Source organism: Orycteropus afer, unplaced genomic scaffold (genome assembly GCF_000298275.1).
Source record: "Orycteropus afer afer isolate SDZICR_OR568_19922 unplaced genomic scaffold, OryAfe1.0 scaffold00136, whole genome shotgun sequence".
NCBI lineage: Eukaryota > Metazoa > Chordata > Mammalia > Tubulidentata > Orycteropodidae > Orycteropus > Orycteropus afer.
Genome location: NW_006921723.1, coordinates 5,928,207 through 5,943,443, shown reverse-complemented (window position 1 = coordinate 5,943,443; position 15,237 = coordinate 5,928,207). Strand labels below are relative to the sequence as shown.

At 56.1% G+C, this 15,237-nt stretch overlaps 1 protein-coding gene across 1 annotated transcript; it reads right to left on the bottom strand.

Moving 5' to 3' along the window:
* Positions 1-51: 51 nt before the first annotated feature.
* Positions 52-3,454, bottom strand: PRXL2B (peroxiredoxin like 2B). The gene is made up of 7 exons (XM_007945436.1): positions 3,392-3,454; positions 3,011-3,215; positions 2,186-2,237; positions 1,264-1,327; positions 1,052-1,127; positions 556-674; positions 52-78 (listed from the first exon to the last, which is right to left on the bottom strand). Exons 1-7 carry the CDS (start codon positions 3,452-3,454, stop codon positions 52-54), a joined length of 606 nt encoding a protein of 201 aa, XP_007943627.1.
* Between the last annotated feature and the right edge of the window lie 11,783 nt (positions 3,455-15,237).

Sequence of the window (15,237 nt, the reverse complement as noted above, 5' to 3'; positions counted from 1 at the left end):
TCCTTCACATCCAACTCTCAGCATTCCCAGGTCCTCGGAAGCCCGGAGTCTTCACCTTCCACACATCTCCTCATCACACTGTAGAGGCAACACGGGCTCATCAGGCCAGCCACATTCCAGGGGTCAAGAGAAGGTGCCCCCCCCCCGACAGTCTGGGGCCAGGTGGAAGAGAGAACCTGCTGGAGGCAGGGGTCACTCGCCTCCACTCGGGGTACAAGAACATGCTAATGCCAGCTGGGGCCACCTCAGGCACACCTCAGCATTCCAAATGAAAAGGACAGGCTTCCCTCTGCAACCCACCACTCTAAGGAGTGGCCTCCTTGTCAGACCACTGTACTCCCCCATCCTCATACTCTAACTCCTCTCACCTGCATCCCCCCTGGGGGAGGGGTGGATAACGGTGATGACATCTATACCCAGGGCTCCTAGGAGCCCAGAATGAGAGAAAGTACCCTCAAGGCCCCAGCCCAGCAGCGCCTGGCCCCCTGAGCCTGCCCCAATGGGACTAGGCTTTAGAGGGTTACCAACCAGTCCCACTCCCAAGACCCAGCTCACCTGGGGTGGCTCAGTGCCACAGCCCTCTGCAGAGATCCCCAAGGCCTGCAAAACGCTGTCCTGGGGAACGTAGTCTCCTGGGGACTTCTGGGCAAAATGCAGCAGCACCTTCTCACCACCTGGGGGCAGCAAGGAGGTAGGGTGCCTGGAGGGCCTCACCTGGCCAGTGTGTGAGGAGGAAGAAGAGGAAGGGTGGGCCAGCCTGCTTGAGGTCAACCTCAGCCCTGGGTACTGCAACTTCCTGCCCCAATGGCCAGCCCACAGCCCCACAGCACCCTCAGCCCATTACTGAGACTCCCAGTTATTCTGGCTATCACCCCCATCAGTCTAATACAGCCTCAGAGCAGGGGCCATACTAAGAGGAGGAGCCAAGATGAGACCAAGAAACCAGTAGAGGGAAGGTCAGGGTCTAGTCTCCAAGTTTGGCAAGAGCGTCCCAGCTGAGCTCTGCATATCCTAGGGCCCCAGGCCTTATCTCTCTCCTTTTCCTACTCACCTTTGCTGACCACCAGTAGCCCTCCGCTCTGCAGCAGGTCCCCAGAGAGGTTCCCCTGGATATTGGCAGCCTTAGCCTGAGGTGGAGAAAGCAGGGTTCATGTCAGCCCTTGAGGGGTAGGCAATGGGGATGGGTGGGTGACAGAGGGTGGGAGACAGGGATAGCCAAGCTGTGCCACCCTGAGTCTCTCATGATCTTGGCTGTTAATCTACCTTAGCGGCCACATCCCGCACTGGCTTCCCCAGGGCAGCAGGCAGGATGCTCAGGCTGTTGTACCTGCAAAGACAGTGAGTGGCTCACTGGTCCAGGCTCTGAGGGGAAGAATAAGCTCCAACACTGCCCCTACCCCACAAGATGCAAGACAGGTCCCACCATCAGGCCTACCTCCCCCACCTTCCTCTCCAGGGCTTCAGAAAGACTTGGGCCCCAGGACAGCAACCAGACTAGCCCTCAAAAGGGCCTCCTGTGCAGCCCAGAGTGGCCACCTTAGTCCTGGGCACCAGCCTGCAGGCGTGTCAGAGCAGGGGCTGGGCCCCAGGCCAGGTGGGCTGTGATCTGGCTCAGCTGCTGCTGCCCATCAAGGGAAGCAGCCTGACCTAGAGGCTGCCATTCTCCCCACAGGCATGGAGTTGGGATGGCCTGTGCCTGGGCACACAAACTCCAAGGCCCCCTGACACCACAGCATGGAGGGTGTAGATCATCACAGGGAAGATGTTTACCCCACCAAAAAAACAAACCCACTGTCATTGAGTCAAATCCAACTCACAGCAACCCTATAAGACAGGGTAGAACTGCCCCCATAGGGTTTCCAAAGCTGTAAATCTTTATGGAAGCAGACTGCCACATCTTTCTCCCACAGAGTGACTGGTGGGTTCAAACTGCCAACCTTTTGGTTAGCAACTGGATGGTTTAACCATTGTATTACACAGTCCCATCCTCAAGAGAGAACCCAGCTTCCAGAAAGGCTGGTCAGAGCAGACAGTGCTACCAGACCCAGCTTGCCCAGGGAGGCCAGCGTGGACAGCCAAGCAGAGGGTGACAGAGGAGGAATGAGGCCTCTCTAACCCCAAGGAGGACTCTGCCCCTCGGCCCCCCAGGCACACCCACATGCACACACACAACACACACACTCACCGCTTGAAGCCCAGTTCCTTGTAGAACTGCTTACTCTCATCCAAGTAGAGTTCTGCAAAGCAGAGGCCATAGATGTGGTGCCCAGGCCCTGCCCTGGCCCTACTGCCACCCAGGCTTACCCTCCTCCACCTGCTCGCTGTCCGCCCTTCTTGCCTACCTGGGCTATCACAAAGGGCCAGGAGGGCAAAGCAGGAATAAGGGTTCCCCTGTTCAGAAGAGAGACTGGGGCCCAAGGTAACAGGTAAAAAGGGAAGGACAATACTCACCCTGATTCTGCCACTGAGCAGGGGACTCCTTGAGAGGGAGGGGAATGAAAGGAGGGAGAGGTAGCCATGCTAGGCGTGTGTCCTTGTTACTCCCACTCAGGGTAGGGGGCATTTGAGAGTGTTCAGGGCCTGGGTGACCCAGTTATCTAAGGTAAACATTCAGGTCTGGGTTCTGAACCAGTGTAACCTGGGCCCTGTCACTGCCCATCTGTCCTCAGTGGGAAATACCCCCACATCAGGGTTGGATCCAGAGATGAGGGCAGTTCACACATGAGCAAGTCAAGGCCCCTGCCTCCTAGTGCTGATAAGGGGTGGGGCGGGGCGGGGCAGGGCAGAGGGACAGTCAAGCACCCTGAGTTTAGGGAAGGGTCTCAGAGCCACATCCCACCTACCCCCACTCCACCCCAGGACACTACAGCAGGGCTTTGGGGGGCTGTTGCAGATGGCAAGATGGAGGCCCAAGGTCGGCCTCCCGTGTCTAGGACCCTCTCTCTGAGAGGAGGGTCTCAGGGCAGCTTAATAGAGGTTGAGGGGTGTGGAGTGTGGAAAGATGACCCACCTCCCGCGAAGTAGCCTCCGTCCAGGAACTCCTGTAGGCCCAGGGCCTCAGGCCCCACACCCACCAGGCGCACGCCGTGCTGGTCCAGGAGCCCCTTGAGGCTGCTGAGGTCCCGAGCGATCCAGCGACACACCATGCAGCCGAAGCGCCGCAGCCCAGCCACCACGCATGCCTGCTCCTGCCACAGGCTCCGCAGCTCCACGGCCTGGGGCGGCGGCCAGTTAAATGGTTACGCCCAAGGGACCACCGCCCGCCTGCTCCGCACAGCCCAAGCTCCGTGCGCTTGGGCCCTGTGCGGCCAGCACCTTTGGGGCCTCTGGCGCCACCATGGCACCTCCCGACCATGCCACCCTACACTCACTCCCTCTCCGCCATCCTCACCTCTCCCGTCACTGCGTTCTTCAGCAAGCACGCGCCCACCCGGGCCAAGTCCAGGGTGCTCATGGCGGCTGTTCCCTGCCCCGGCGCCCAGCTACAGGATCGTTCCCACCCTCAAGCGTCTCTGGCCTCCAGGTCCCGCCCGGGAACCCCGCGTTTCTCTGCAGGTGGCCCAGTTCGCGTACCAGCTCCGCCCCAGGCCCTCGGCTCCCCGCCCCCAGCCCTCTTCTCCCCCTCCCTAGCCCCGCCCCCGTCCTCCGCACGTCTCCCCGCTCCGCCTCCGGACCCGCCCCAAAACACGGCTCTCTGGGATTCCTCTCCTGAGCCCCGGCTCCACGCCCAAGCCGGTTGCAGTATTCGCCACCGCCTGGGGACCAACCCTGCCCTCGGCTCGCTCCTAGCGGTATTCCCCAACCCAGGTTCCCTTCCCCGGCCCCTGACCCGGTCTTGCCGCAGGTCCAGCCTCCCCAGCCTGGCCCCTTCCTCGCCGCTCCAAGCCCCAGCCCTGCCCCCGTATCTGCCCCTTCTTCTTAGGCTCACTCTGGCTCGCATCTGACCGCGCCCGGCCTCTAGCTCTTCTCTCCGGGTACTGGCCCTGCCCCGAGGTTTCTGGCCCCACCCCCTGACACCCGTCCCAAGGAAGTCGCCTGAGCGGGGTCCTTTGTTTGCATATGCATAAGCCTCCAGCCAATGGGTTCGCCGCGCTAGTGGCAGGCGGGGCTCGGCACGTCCGCAGGCACCTGGTGCGCCTGCGCGGAGCCGGAGCTCGTGATGGGGGTGTGACAATCCGGGCTAGGGGCCAACGCGAGGGACTAAGGGGCTGGGGTGGTCCCGGGAAACCCGGGGCCCAAAAAAAGCACTGATGGGGGTGTTTCGGCGGGGCAGGCTCAAGCGAGGCTTAGGAGTGAGTGCAAGTGTCGTGGATTCCAGCTGTCCATGGACATCGCACGGAGAAGTCTGAGCGCCCAGCCTGTCCTTGTGGACTCCTTCCAGCTTAAAATCCATGTGCATTAGCGTTTTCGTAAATACATTTTGTATTGACTGTAATAATGAAATATGCTAACTTCATGCAGTTAAATGCCAGGTTTTAAGCCCAAATTGGAGGTAAAACTGACCCGAAGGCGAGAACCACCAAAAAACCCCACTGCCATCCAGTCAATTCCGACACCTAGAGACCCTTTAGGACAGAGTAGAATTGCTCTCTGTTGTACATAGGGTCACTATGAGTCGGAGCCGACTGGACGGCACCTAACAAGAACAGCAACAAGAATTGCTCTCATTGGGTTTCCAAGGTTGTAAATCCTTACAGAAGTGATCCCACAGACGGGCTAGTGGGTTGGAACCACAGACCTTTTGTACAGGAGCCAAATGCTTTAACCTGTACCGCACCAGAGGTCCTTAAGGAGAAAACAGCAGCTCACAATAATCCACTGTTCATCAGTTGCCTTGTAAACATACGTTGTTTATTCCACACTGCAATTCTGTGACACCTTATAGTGTCATCCCAGATTTACAGATGAGGGCAACCCACTCACAGCACTTGAGAACCCCCCAGGTTTTCACAAGCAAAGAGCTCAAGCCAAAGCTTGAACCAAATCTGGGGAAGGGGGTTGTCTGTGTGCCCCAAGGCATTCCGCCCCAAGGCGTTCCACCCCAGGTAAGGAGGCCAGCTCCAGGACCCTGGGCATCAGGGCTGGACAGGAAGAAGCACATGCCTGTCCTGGTTTGAGGAAGGTTACGAGGGGAACTACCCACTCCCGACCCACTCTATTCCACAGGGCCCCAAGACCTACAAAAGATGGTAACAAGGAGGTGGAAACATGCTGCTGCCTCCTCGGCTTAGCCCCTCAGCCCCACAGAGCACAGACCCCTGCTCCGTGACAATGGCTAGGAACACAGGATGTAGGTTCTTCTGTCCAACCCCCCCCCCTCCACACACACACCCCTCCTCCCAGCCACCAGCCATGTGGCAGGGATGGGCCCTAAACCCAGGGTGGAGAGGTATGGGGGACAGGAACAAGGAAGAGAAGAAATGTCGGAGACTCCCACCATGAGTCTCCCTGTGCTGTGCCAGGGCAGAGGAAGTGGAGGGTCTCACTGTACCCAGGCTCATCGGCCTCTCCTGCCTCACCCTGTTGTTGTTGTTATTATGTGCCATCGAGTCAGACCTGACTCATAGCAACCCCTCCTTGGGTTTCTGAGGCAGTATCACTACGGAAGTAGATTGCCCCATCTTCCTTCCGAGGAGTGGCTGGTGGGTTTGAACTGCCAGCCTTCTGGTTAGCAGTCAAGTATGGAAACACTCTCCTTCATTTTCCCGGCAGCCACCAGGGGTGGCGTCTGAGGCCTGCGTTGAACCCATTGCCATCGAAATGATTCTGACTCATATGTCTAAGGCATTTGACTGCTAACCAGAAGGCTGGTGGTTCAAACCCACCGGCCACTCCTTGGAAGGAATATTGGGCAATCTACTGTAGAGATACCCCCTTGGAAAGCCAAGGAGAGGTCACTATGAGTGGAATTGACTCAATGGCAGTGAGTTTGGTTTGTTAGAGTTGAGTGAATCTTTATGGAAGCAGACTGCCACACCTGTCCCAAGCAAAGCGGCTGGTGGGCAACCTGTCATTTAACCAGTGTGCCACCAGGGCTCCTGGGGCCTGGGATGGGGTGGTGCATAAACAACAAGGAAAGTCCTGGGAAACAAACAGGCATCAGGTTCTGGGAAAAATGCTTCCGCCTCGGAAACCCAAGGAGAGGTCGCTGAGTCGGGTCTGACTCAACAGCACATAACAACAACAACAACAAGGTGAGGAGGGGGTATGGGGCAAAGTGGAGGAGGGGCTGAGCCTGCTGTGAGGTGCCCCAATCTGGCTGAGTTGCACTGAGGGACTTGGAGAAGTCCTGCCCTTCTCCATACCTCAGTTTCCCCATTTGTCCAGGATGAGGGGTAGATGATATACTCTCTGAGGATGAACCTCTCAGGAGTGGTGGATTGGGGTCCTAGAGGTGCCATTCCCCACCCAGAAGAGTGACTCTGGGAACTGGGAGATCAGTAGGGTTCCTATGGGTGTGGGCAGGAAGCATTGGGGGTCCTGGCACACCAACCTTGCCCTAGGCCCTGCCATGTGCTCTGAGGCACCTAGCCTGCTGTTGGAGTTCCTAGAGCATACCCCAGAGCCCATCAAGGGCTGAGGGGACGATGGAGGGAGACTGGTTCACCTCCCCTTCACAGAGAACTCCTCTGCTGCCCTGTGGGCAAGAGTGTGAGGTACCTGGAAACAGCAGGCACAAGATGATCTCCCTAGGCTCTCAAGGCATGGGTACAAGAGGGCTTGTGAGAGCCTCTCCAGGCTGGACTTCAAAGGGTTCTACCTGATCCCCTCACCCTGCCTGAGAACAGGTGCAGAGCCTACCTCCTGGGCATCTGGGCAGAGCAGCCAGCACCTCACCTGCCTTGGGGTCTGCAAGAATGGGCTTGTCCTGGGGGTGTGGCCAGGGAGAACCTGCCTCTGAGCACTGGGGATAGTGAGCAGAGCCCACCCAACCCATGTGACTTCCCCTCTGCCCTGTTTCTCCCATAGGTAGGACCATCATGCCAGGCTCCAGGTGCATCCCTGGCTTACCATCCAGCAGACGGGCTTACTGGGAGTCACATTGAGCTTCACGGTCCTAAGGGGGTTGCTGAGGGGGCCCCGCCTGGGACCATGAATCTGGACACAGCACAACAGCAAGGGGATAGGTCTAGTCACATGCACGTGCCATGTTTAGTGGGTTTTGAGATGTCACACTGCATTGAAGAAGACAGAGAGGTTTCTATGCCCATCACGTGGGGCCACAGGTTCAGACACTAAAGAACAGCATACTGACCACAAGGGGTATTCACCAGGACTCAGTGGTGGGGATTTGCCCAGGCCCCTTGCTGCTACTTCTCATGCCCCTGCCTCTGCAGAGCACCCAGTGGTCCCCCCACCCAGGTCTGCTCATCTAGCTCTGAGGGGCAGCCATGGTGCTGGAAAGCCCAGCAGGCAGCCCAGGGCGAGGAAGATTAGGATTTGGGTCTGAGCAAAGTTTCATAGGGGAGACCTGGCAAGGCCCCGTCCCTTTCTGAGCTCTCAGGGCTCCATCTGTGAAATGGGCACAAGAATTACCCTGCCCTGTCTCTCTTCCATGGGAGGAACCCTGGGGGAGCCCCACTGGGTGCTCAAGGATAGAAAAGTGTATCTCCTCCGTGGCCCCATGGATAAGTTGTCATGTGTGACCCCAGGGACTCTGGGAGCTGTCCCCCATCCAGGCACCAGATGGCACTGGGGGACAGGAAGCTGGCCCTTTGCTATGGTGAAGGAGAAAGAGCAGGGTGGTGGTACCCAGAGCCAGGAGAGCTCACTAAGAGGAGTATTTTATTAGAGATGGGAGCTCTGGTAGGACAGTGCCTAAGGCACTTGACTGCTAACCAGGAGGCTGGCGGTTCAAACCCACCAGCCACTCCTCGGAAGGAAGATGGGGCAATCTTACTTCCGTAGTATACTGCCTTGGAAACCCAAGGAGGGGTCGTTATGAGTTGGGTCCGACTCGACAGCACATAACAACAACAACACTCTTTGCCTTTGTAGCCACTGTTTGCTAGGACAGAGCAGCCTTCCTCCATCTGGTTTACAGTTTGCCTATGTTCATGCTGCCACCCTCAGACCAGCCCCTGTACCTCCCCACCCTCCATGGCTGCCCTGCCCCAAGGGCTGAGCACTCCCTTCTCAGGTGGTCCGCATACACACACCCAGCTTCATGCCCTTCTTTTCTCCTACAATGCAAAATATTGCTTTTATATGGCCTTTCTAGCCATGGTCTTATAACTGCCACAAAGTGATTTGCTGGAACTATGGAAAGTAAGTGATTTAGAATCCACTGAAGTATCGGGCAGCGAACTATGCAAACTGAGTGATTTACAGTCTATTGAGGGGATTGGTCAGTATGCGGCCCTGGTGGGAGGACCATGATTTGAAATTGACAAGAAGTAGGCTTACATAAAACCCAGTTGCACAGAGGTTCAGAGGAAGAGCCTGGAGCAGAGTGTGTCCTTTGGACTAAGGACCTAAGGTCCCTGTGCTGAGAACGTCCTAGACCCACAAGAAAGAGCAAATGCTGGAGATAGCTCAAGATAATGAGAGACAGCAGGAAGGGGCCTGATTGAGAGCAGAGTAATTTCAGGCATTTCAGTTGTAATGTTTGCCCATGCAGGGCAAGAGAGGCCTGAGTGTGCACCGTGCAGGGGTTACACACCTCTCCCTTCAAGCAGTGAGGTCCCAAGGAGCATGGTGGGAGCCAGCAGCAGAGACTTAGAAGGGCCCCACAGAGAAAGCTCGAGAGGTCCTTTGCAGGGGCTTCCAGCCAGTAGCAAGGCCCAGCAAGGTCCAGAGGTGGAGCAGAAGCCTCGGGAGTCATGCATTCCCTGAGCAGGGTGGTAGTAGCTGGAGGCCACATGACATGAAGACAGCATCAGACACCTGACCTGAACCATGGCATGCCTGCCTAAGAATGGACATGGGTCATTTGGGGAATGGTAAGCTTTTCCCCCTTGAGAATCTGTTCATTGTTTACTGTTTGCTTTCCATAGATAGTAATGATTACTTTCACTTTGCCAACAGTATTTCATGTGTCCAGCAATCACAGATGAACATAGCACCCGTGGAATGGCTGATGCCAGTGGGAGTACAAGTCTCATTCCTGGCAGTCTTATGGATGCCTACAAGTTTGAGGCACAGCCTGTTTGCATGTGCAATGAAGATTGACAGATGTGTACATACACCACGTGTTTCTCCTGGCTTCTGTCTCCACAGCCCTGGGCATGGAGGATAGCCTAGGAGGGGCATCAACTTCTGGTGGCCACACCCCACTCTAGGCCAGTGCTTGAATAATTTCTTTTAGAAAGATCAGCAGAAGGCTGGTTCCTATGAGGTGGAGGTTAAACATGTCCCAAACGTCCAATTTTTCCAAACTGCTGTGCTACGACATCTCTGACATCAACTCCTCCTCCCCTCAATAATCTCCTTATCTTAGGGTTCCATAGTTCACTATAACACCTCACAGAACTCACAAACTTCTAAGGAAATGGGTCACATGGTGGTGGTAGAAGCTGGGAGGCTGGGAGGATGGCAAGTCCCAGGTCTGTGGATAGGTCTGGAGGATTCTCCCAACTCACACAATTGCAGGGGTTGGTGAACTCAAATCAGTGGGTCACATGACAGCTGCTGTCTCGAGTCCAGGGGTGAGATGATGACAACCCAAAAGCAGAACCAGAGCAAGAGAGTCAACTTTCCCAAACATTCCTATATATACCCTCAAGGAAGCTAAGGTAGTGACTTGAGTCACACTCTCCATCCAGCAAGGTGGGACTCAAGATACATCCCACCCTCAAACCAAACCAAACTCACTGCTGTTGAGGCGGCTCCGACTCATAGCAACACCTCCTTGGGTTTCCTAGACGGTATCTCTATGGAAGTAGATTGCCCAATCTTCCGAGGAGTGACTGGTGGGTTTGAATCTCCAGACTTCTGGTTAGCAGTCAAATGCCTTAGCATAGAGAATAGGATTTAGGATGCATCACAAAATGGAGGGTGGTGGCTAGAAGGGCCGTATTAAGCAATTCACTGCACTGCAGCCAGTCCTCCCGCTGAAGTTACAGCTCCTCTTTCTCTTTCAGCCCACAATGGGAGTGAGTGCTCTAAAGATCACCCGCTAGTCGTGATCCGAGGCCAGCTGCTAGGGGCAGAGTGGGGCTGAACTGGAACAGCGAGCTTCAGTGAGGCTCCAGGTCTGTCTACATACCCTACCACCACCCCACCCTGACCCTCACACCCCAGCCCAACGCTCTGAGGCTGAGGAGTCCCCAGAGCTGCCCCCTCCATGAGCCCCTCTCTGTCAGCAGCCCCCAGGCCTCCACTTCTGGTTCTGGGTGGCTTCCAGCACCCCCTTTCCATGCCCCTTCCCAGAGCATGCTCTATGTCCTCCACTCTCATCGGGACTTTGTCTCCAGCTGCCCAGCTCTCTCAGATGGACCTTCCCTGTTGTTGCCCTTCCAAGGGCAGCTGAGCTTCATGGAGTGGGTGGGAGATCCCAGGTCCAGGCAGCTGGAGGATCCCAGAGCTGGGCAGTGTCCTCAGGCAGACACTGCAGAAAGAGACTTAGTCTCTGCCACAGTCCTGTTGGGGTGATAAGCAGGATTTCACTCTCAACACGCCCCTCCCACCTCCTGGGCCCCTGATCGTCCTGTGACCAGCCTGTCTCCTGCTCTGGGCCTGTGAGCTCTGAGGGTGGCCACTGGTCTGACCATGTTGGCTCACCAGCACAAGACAGTGGGGGTGGGGGGTTCAGGGACCACTTGGTGAGGCTCAGTGATGTGAGTGATGGAGTGGCCACAGATGACACCCAGCAGGCAGCTGATTCAGGCCCCTTCTGCAGTGAGGATCTCCGCTGGGCATGGAACAGGATCCCCAGGCTGGCACTCTCTGCACCCAGGATACCAAAGGTCTACCAGACATATCAAAGGGGCTGTTCAGTGCTGTGCCACCCTTAGCAGGGAGAGGAATGTTAGAAGGGACGTTCCTGACCTTTACCTTGGAGGGGCCTACTGGGCACCACGTGGAGGCCCTGGCTCTCAGTAGAGCTGGAGGCCACTCCCTGGTGCACCCACATCTCACCAGGGATCTAGAGTGTGGCCCCTCCCTGCTCAAGTCTTGTTAACCCCGTGTCCACAAGTTGGTGGATCAGCCTGAGGACCTGGGGAACTTCCCAGGAACCAAGTTCCTTCTGATGGCACTAGAGGCCAGAGAGGGTCCTGTCTGAAAGTCAGCAGTGGCAGCTACTTCCTGCAAAGACACTGCTCTCTGTCTTATCTGCAACACCAAGCATTCTTGCTCTAGAGAATTCTATGCCACACGCAATATGAAGAAGCTATCCACATGGAGGCACATTTTGCACGTCAGCAGCTCATAAAGCTGGTCAACCCAGCCATAGCCCACCAGCCCCGGTGGCTCTTGCTCAGTCCCACATGGGAGTCTCAGGGTGGCCCAGCACATGCTGCAGCTCACAGGGGCCATGTCACTGCCCTTCTCACCAAAGCACTTCTAGTTCTGCAAGAAGGGGGACTTCCACAGGGACATAGGCCCACGCTGCTGATGATACATTTTCTAACTTAAGAACTGCTCCATTTCTTTTTTAACAACAACAATGTATATATATAACCATAAGCATACGTTCCCTGAATTGTCCTCATGGAAAATAAAAAGATTGCTCAAATTGGCTTTTTCTTTTAATTATCACAGTTGAACTTAATCGTATAAGCAAATGTTGAGCAGGTATATTAAATGTTAGTGTGTGAAGATGTTGTCAACATTTTGTAATGGGCACTCCCCAGTCTGATAAAATGCCTCTCTCATAAGCAGCCTTCCCAGATTGGCTTATCCATCCATCCATCCATCCCTTCATTCTCTCACTCATTCACCAGCACTGATGGAACTGAGCTTCATGGAGTGGGTGGGGGATCCCAGGTGGTGTGTTGAGAGTGAAATCCTGCTTATCACCCCAACAGGACTGTGGCAGAGACTAAGTCTCTTTCTGCAGTGTCTGCCTGAGGACACTGCCCAACTCTGGGATCCTCCAGCTGCCTGGACCTGGGATCCCACATACTCAGCCAGGGGTCACCCTCATGACCCACACACACCCACTGCTTCCATGAGGTCCTGCACAAGGTGTGTAAATAAGGGATATGTTGTCATTTGATGTCCCCCGGCCTGGGCCTTTGCCCACTACGTGTCCCCACACTCAGACTTACAGAGCACTGTCCTTGGAGCTGGGGCAGGCAGGAAAGAAGGTGAATGACAGCCAGGTCTCCGGAGAAGGGAGCTGTAATAGACCAATTTATTGAGAGCCTATTGGGTGCCAGCTGTGACTAGTGGTTCCATTAGGTGGGGAACTGAAAGAGGTAGGTGGCTTTCCTAAGGCAGTACATGGAAAGTGGGGATCCATCTCATTTTGTGGACTGCATTGGAATATTTGAATAAGGATGACCCTAAGAGGTGACCTAGTACTGTTCCCTTGTTCAGTTAAGGATGGTAAGTGGCCACCCTGAGTCTCCCTTGGGCCTGCCAGCTTGTTCTGCACTGTATCCCCCCATGCCCATGCTGGGAGGGGAGCCCTAGGAACACCTCTAGTGCTTCCAGAACGACACACAGAACCTTCAGGACCAGGCACTCAGACCGAAGTCCTAGTGACTCTCACTCTAGTGGCTACGTACCACTGAGTGTCTCTGAGATTCTGCCTGCGACATGGAAAAGCTGTCACCCACCACCTGCTGGAGAGGCTGGGACACCCACTGGGAGGGACATGAGGCCTGAGCCAGAACTGGACACAAGGGCTTCCTAGAAGGGGGGGCTGCTTCTCCTGCCCTCAGTGAACATGCCCAGGCCTGCATTCCTGAGTCCACGTGCCTTCCTCAAGCAAAGGGCACAGTGTATCTCCAAATAAGATGTGCTGCCAAGAGGACCACCCCCCAAAACACTGCCACTTGCATATCTGACAGAGAGAAGCTAGATCAGCTCCCTGGGAATTGACAGCTCTGTTGACCAGGAAGCAGAGGGTTCAAGAAAGCCTGTCAGGGCCATCTTGATAGCCACAGCCCCACTCCTCCACAAAGGTAGGCCTGGGGCTAGGAGAAGTACAGCTTGATCTCAGCCCAGTGGGGGCTGGGATGGTCCTTGATAAGGAAGCTGGGGTCCTCTGAGCCGGCTGAGCCCTACCCTGAGTCCAGGGTGTCTGGGGCTGCAGGAGGGTATGCTTCTGGTCACCCCACGAACATACATGAGGCACCTACTTTGTGCTGGGTAAGGGGCACAGGGATGCTGTCACAGCTGTTCCCTCCTATCAGGGAGAGGCATGCAAAAGGTGGGGTACCTGGAACCCTGAGTGTAAGGCTGGGCCCTGAGGTGGTGGGTGCTGCTAATCTAGAGTGGGGTCAGCTCAGTACTCTGTGTGCGGGACCTTGAGCTGCCCTGACCCAGAGAACAAGAGGTGTCAACAGGTGGCCCTCCCCATCATCTCCTCACGGTTGGCTGGGTCTGTGCAGGGCTGGTGCTTCCAGGACAGGTAACTGCCCCCTGAAGCTCAGCAGGCCCCCTTTCCCAGGCCCCCTTTCCCCCAACGTCCCTAGAAACCAAGAGGCCGGATTCCCAAGGTGTGCTCTCCTGCAGCCTCAAGAGTGACCCCCGGTGGCAGCTGGGAAAATAAGGGCGAGCATCTCTGCCAGGGCAGGGGCGGAGGTGGGGGTGGGGGACAAGGGACAAGAAGCTGGTGAGCTCTGGCACAGAGACACCTCCCCCCCCATCCTGGCCCAGTGGCTCCTGGAGTGGAAGACTTGGACACCCCTTCTCTTCCTGGGAGCTTTAGAAACTGCCGACAAGGCCCTTCCCACCCTGGGTCTGGGGCCACCCAGCCATTCCTGGGACTCAGACTCTGCCACCAGGCTGTACCCTCATCAGCCCCCGAAGAGGCCAGGAGCAGTGGCCAGGCCAGATGCCACAAGGGGGCAGCAGAATCTAGGCCCTGTGTTCACTGGTACGGCTGCATGCAGGGGGTGTGTCCTCTGTGGGTCTTCTCAGTACCCTGCACAGCATGGTGTTAGGAGACTCCGTGGGCTGTGGATGTGGGGCCTGTATCCTCCATATCCCTTTAGAACGTCCCCCCAGGGAAAAATGGCCAGCACTCCCTCTGAGTCTACTCAACCCAGGACAATGTGAGGTACTTCCCAGTCCTATGACTGGCTGCATTGGAGGAGGCAGTGTGCACACTAGTGAATAACTGGAGGGTGAAACTTGGGGTACCAGAAGGACAGACACTTGGTAAGCTCATCCCTGTGAGGCAGAGAGGATGGAGGCTGGGGCCAGTCTCACCTTGGCAAGGGAGCCCCACATCCCCATTGGAGAAGGGTCTCCAGCCTGCCCTGACACCTTGTGTGTCCTTGCAGCTGTCCTTCACCTGCCCAGATCTGAAATGGAGGTGAGGACGCTTCTGCCACCAATGCTGCTGGGAAGGCTACTGTGAACTCCATTGGCATGGGGTACAGTGCCCTACCCACAGGAGGCCTCCCCCAAGGCAGACTGCCCCAGGGATAGGGCACCACTGAGGGTCTTTCTTGACATTAGGGATGGGGAGTGGGCTGGGCAGAGGCTCAGACAGGAAGCCTTTGTCACAGTGCCCTACCCCAGGAGACCCCACATGGGCTCCCAGGTGGGCAGACTTGCAATTAGCCCTCTCTCAGAGAGAATTAGCCTTCTCAGAGAGAAGGTTAAGGTGGGGGTAGAGACCCAGAGGTTTTGGACTGGCATTTATTCCAGCTCCACTGTCCAGCCCTGAGGCCATACATGGTATGCCACGTCCGCCATCTATAGCAGATACACTTCTGCAGCCGAGGTCCCACATTCTCACTGGTGTCCAGTGGTGGCACCGACCTTCCAAATGCACAGCATTCCCAGACCCCCCCGCCTCTTTAACATAAAGCACTCGGTCCCTCTGGCTTGGCTGCAGGGCTAGTGCCCCCCACACACACACACTCTGGCCCAGCTCCATAAGGACTGCCTGACTCCCTCTGTTTTGACAGTTTTGACAATTTCCAACCTTATACAAAACAAGGTCTCCAGGACCCTCCTTCAACGTTAAGACACAGGACAATGCCCTTCATTCAATATGAAGGCACAGGAAAAGGAAAATGCCCAATGTCCCCACCCACTCGCAAGAAGAAGGTTCAGACCCAGCTGGGTGCTGGCATTCCAAAGAGGGCAACGGAATTCCCTATTGGCGGGGGG

Bases quoted from the DNA above. Each gene is read 5' to 3' on its own strand.
- PRXL2B (XM_007945436.1), bottom strand. From the start codon at position 3,454: ATGAGCACCCTGGACTTGGCCCGGGTGGGCGCGTGCTTGCTGAAGAAC. The intron at 2,238-3,010 runs GTGGGTCATCTT...TCTGCTTTGCAG, and splicing joins CGGAGGCTACTTCGCGGGAG to AACTCTACTTGGATGAGAGT. The intron at 675-1,051 runs GTGAGTAGGAAA...TGCTGCCCCCAG, and splicing joins GCTACTGGTGGTCAGCAAAG to GTGGTGAGAAGGTGCTGCTG.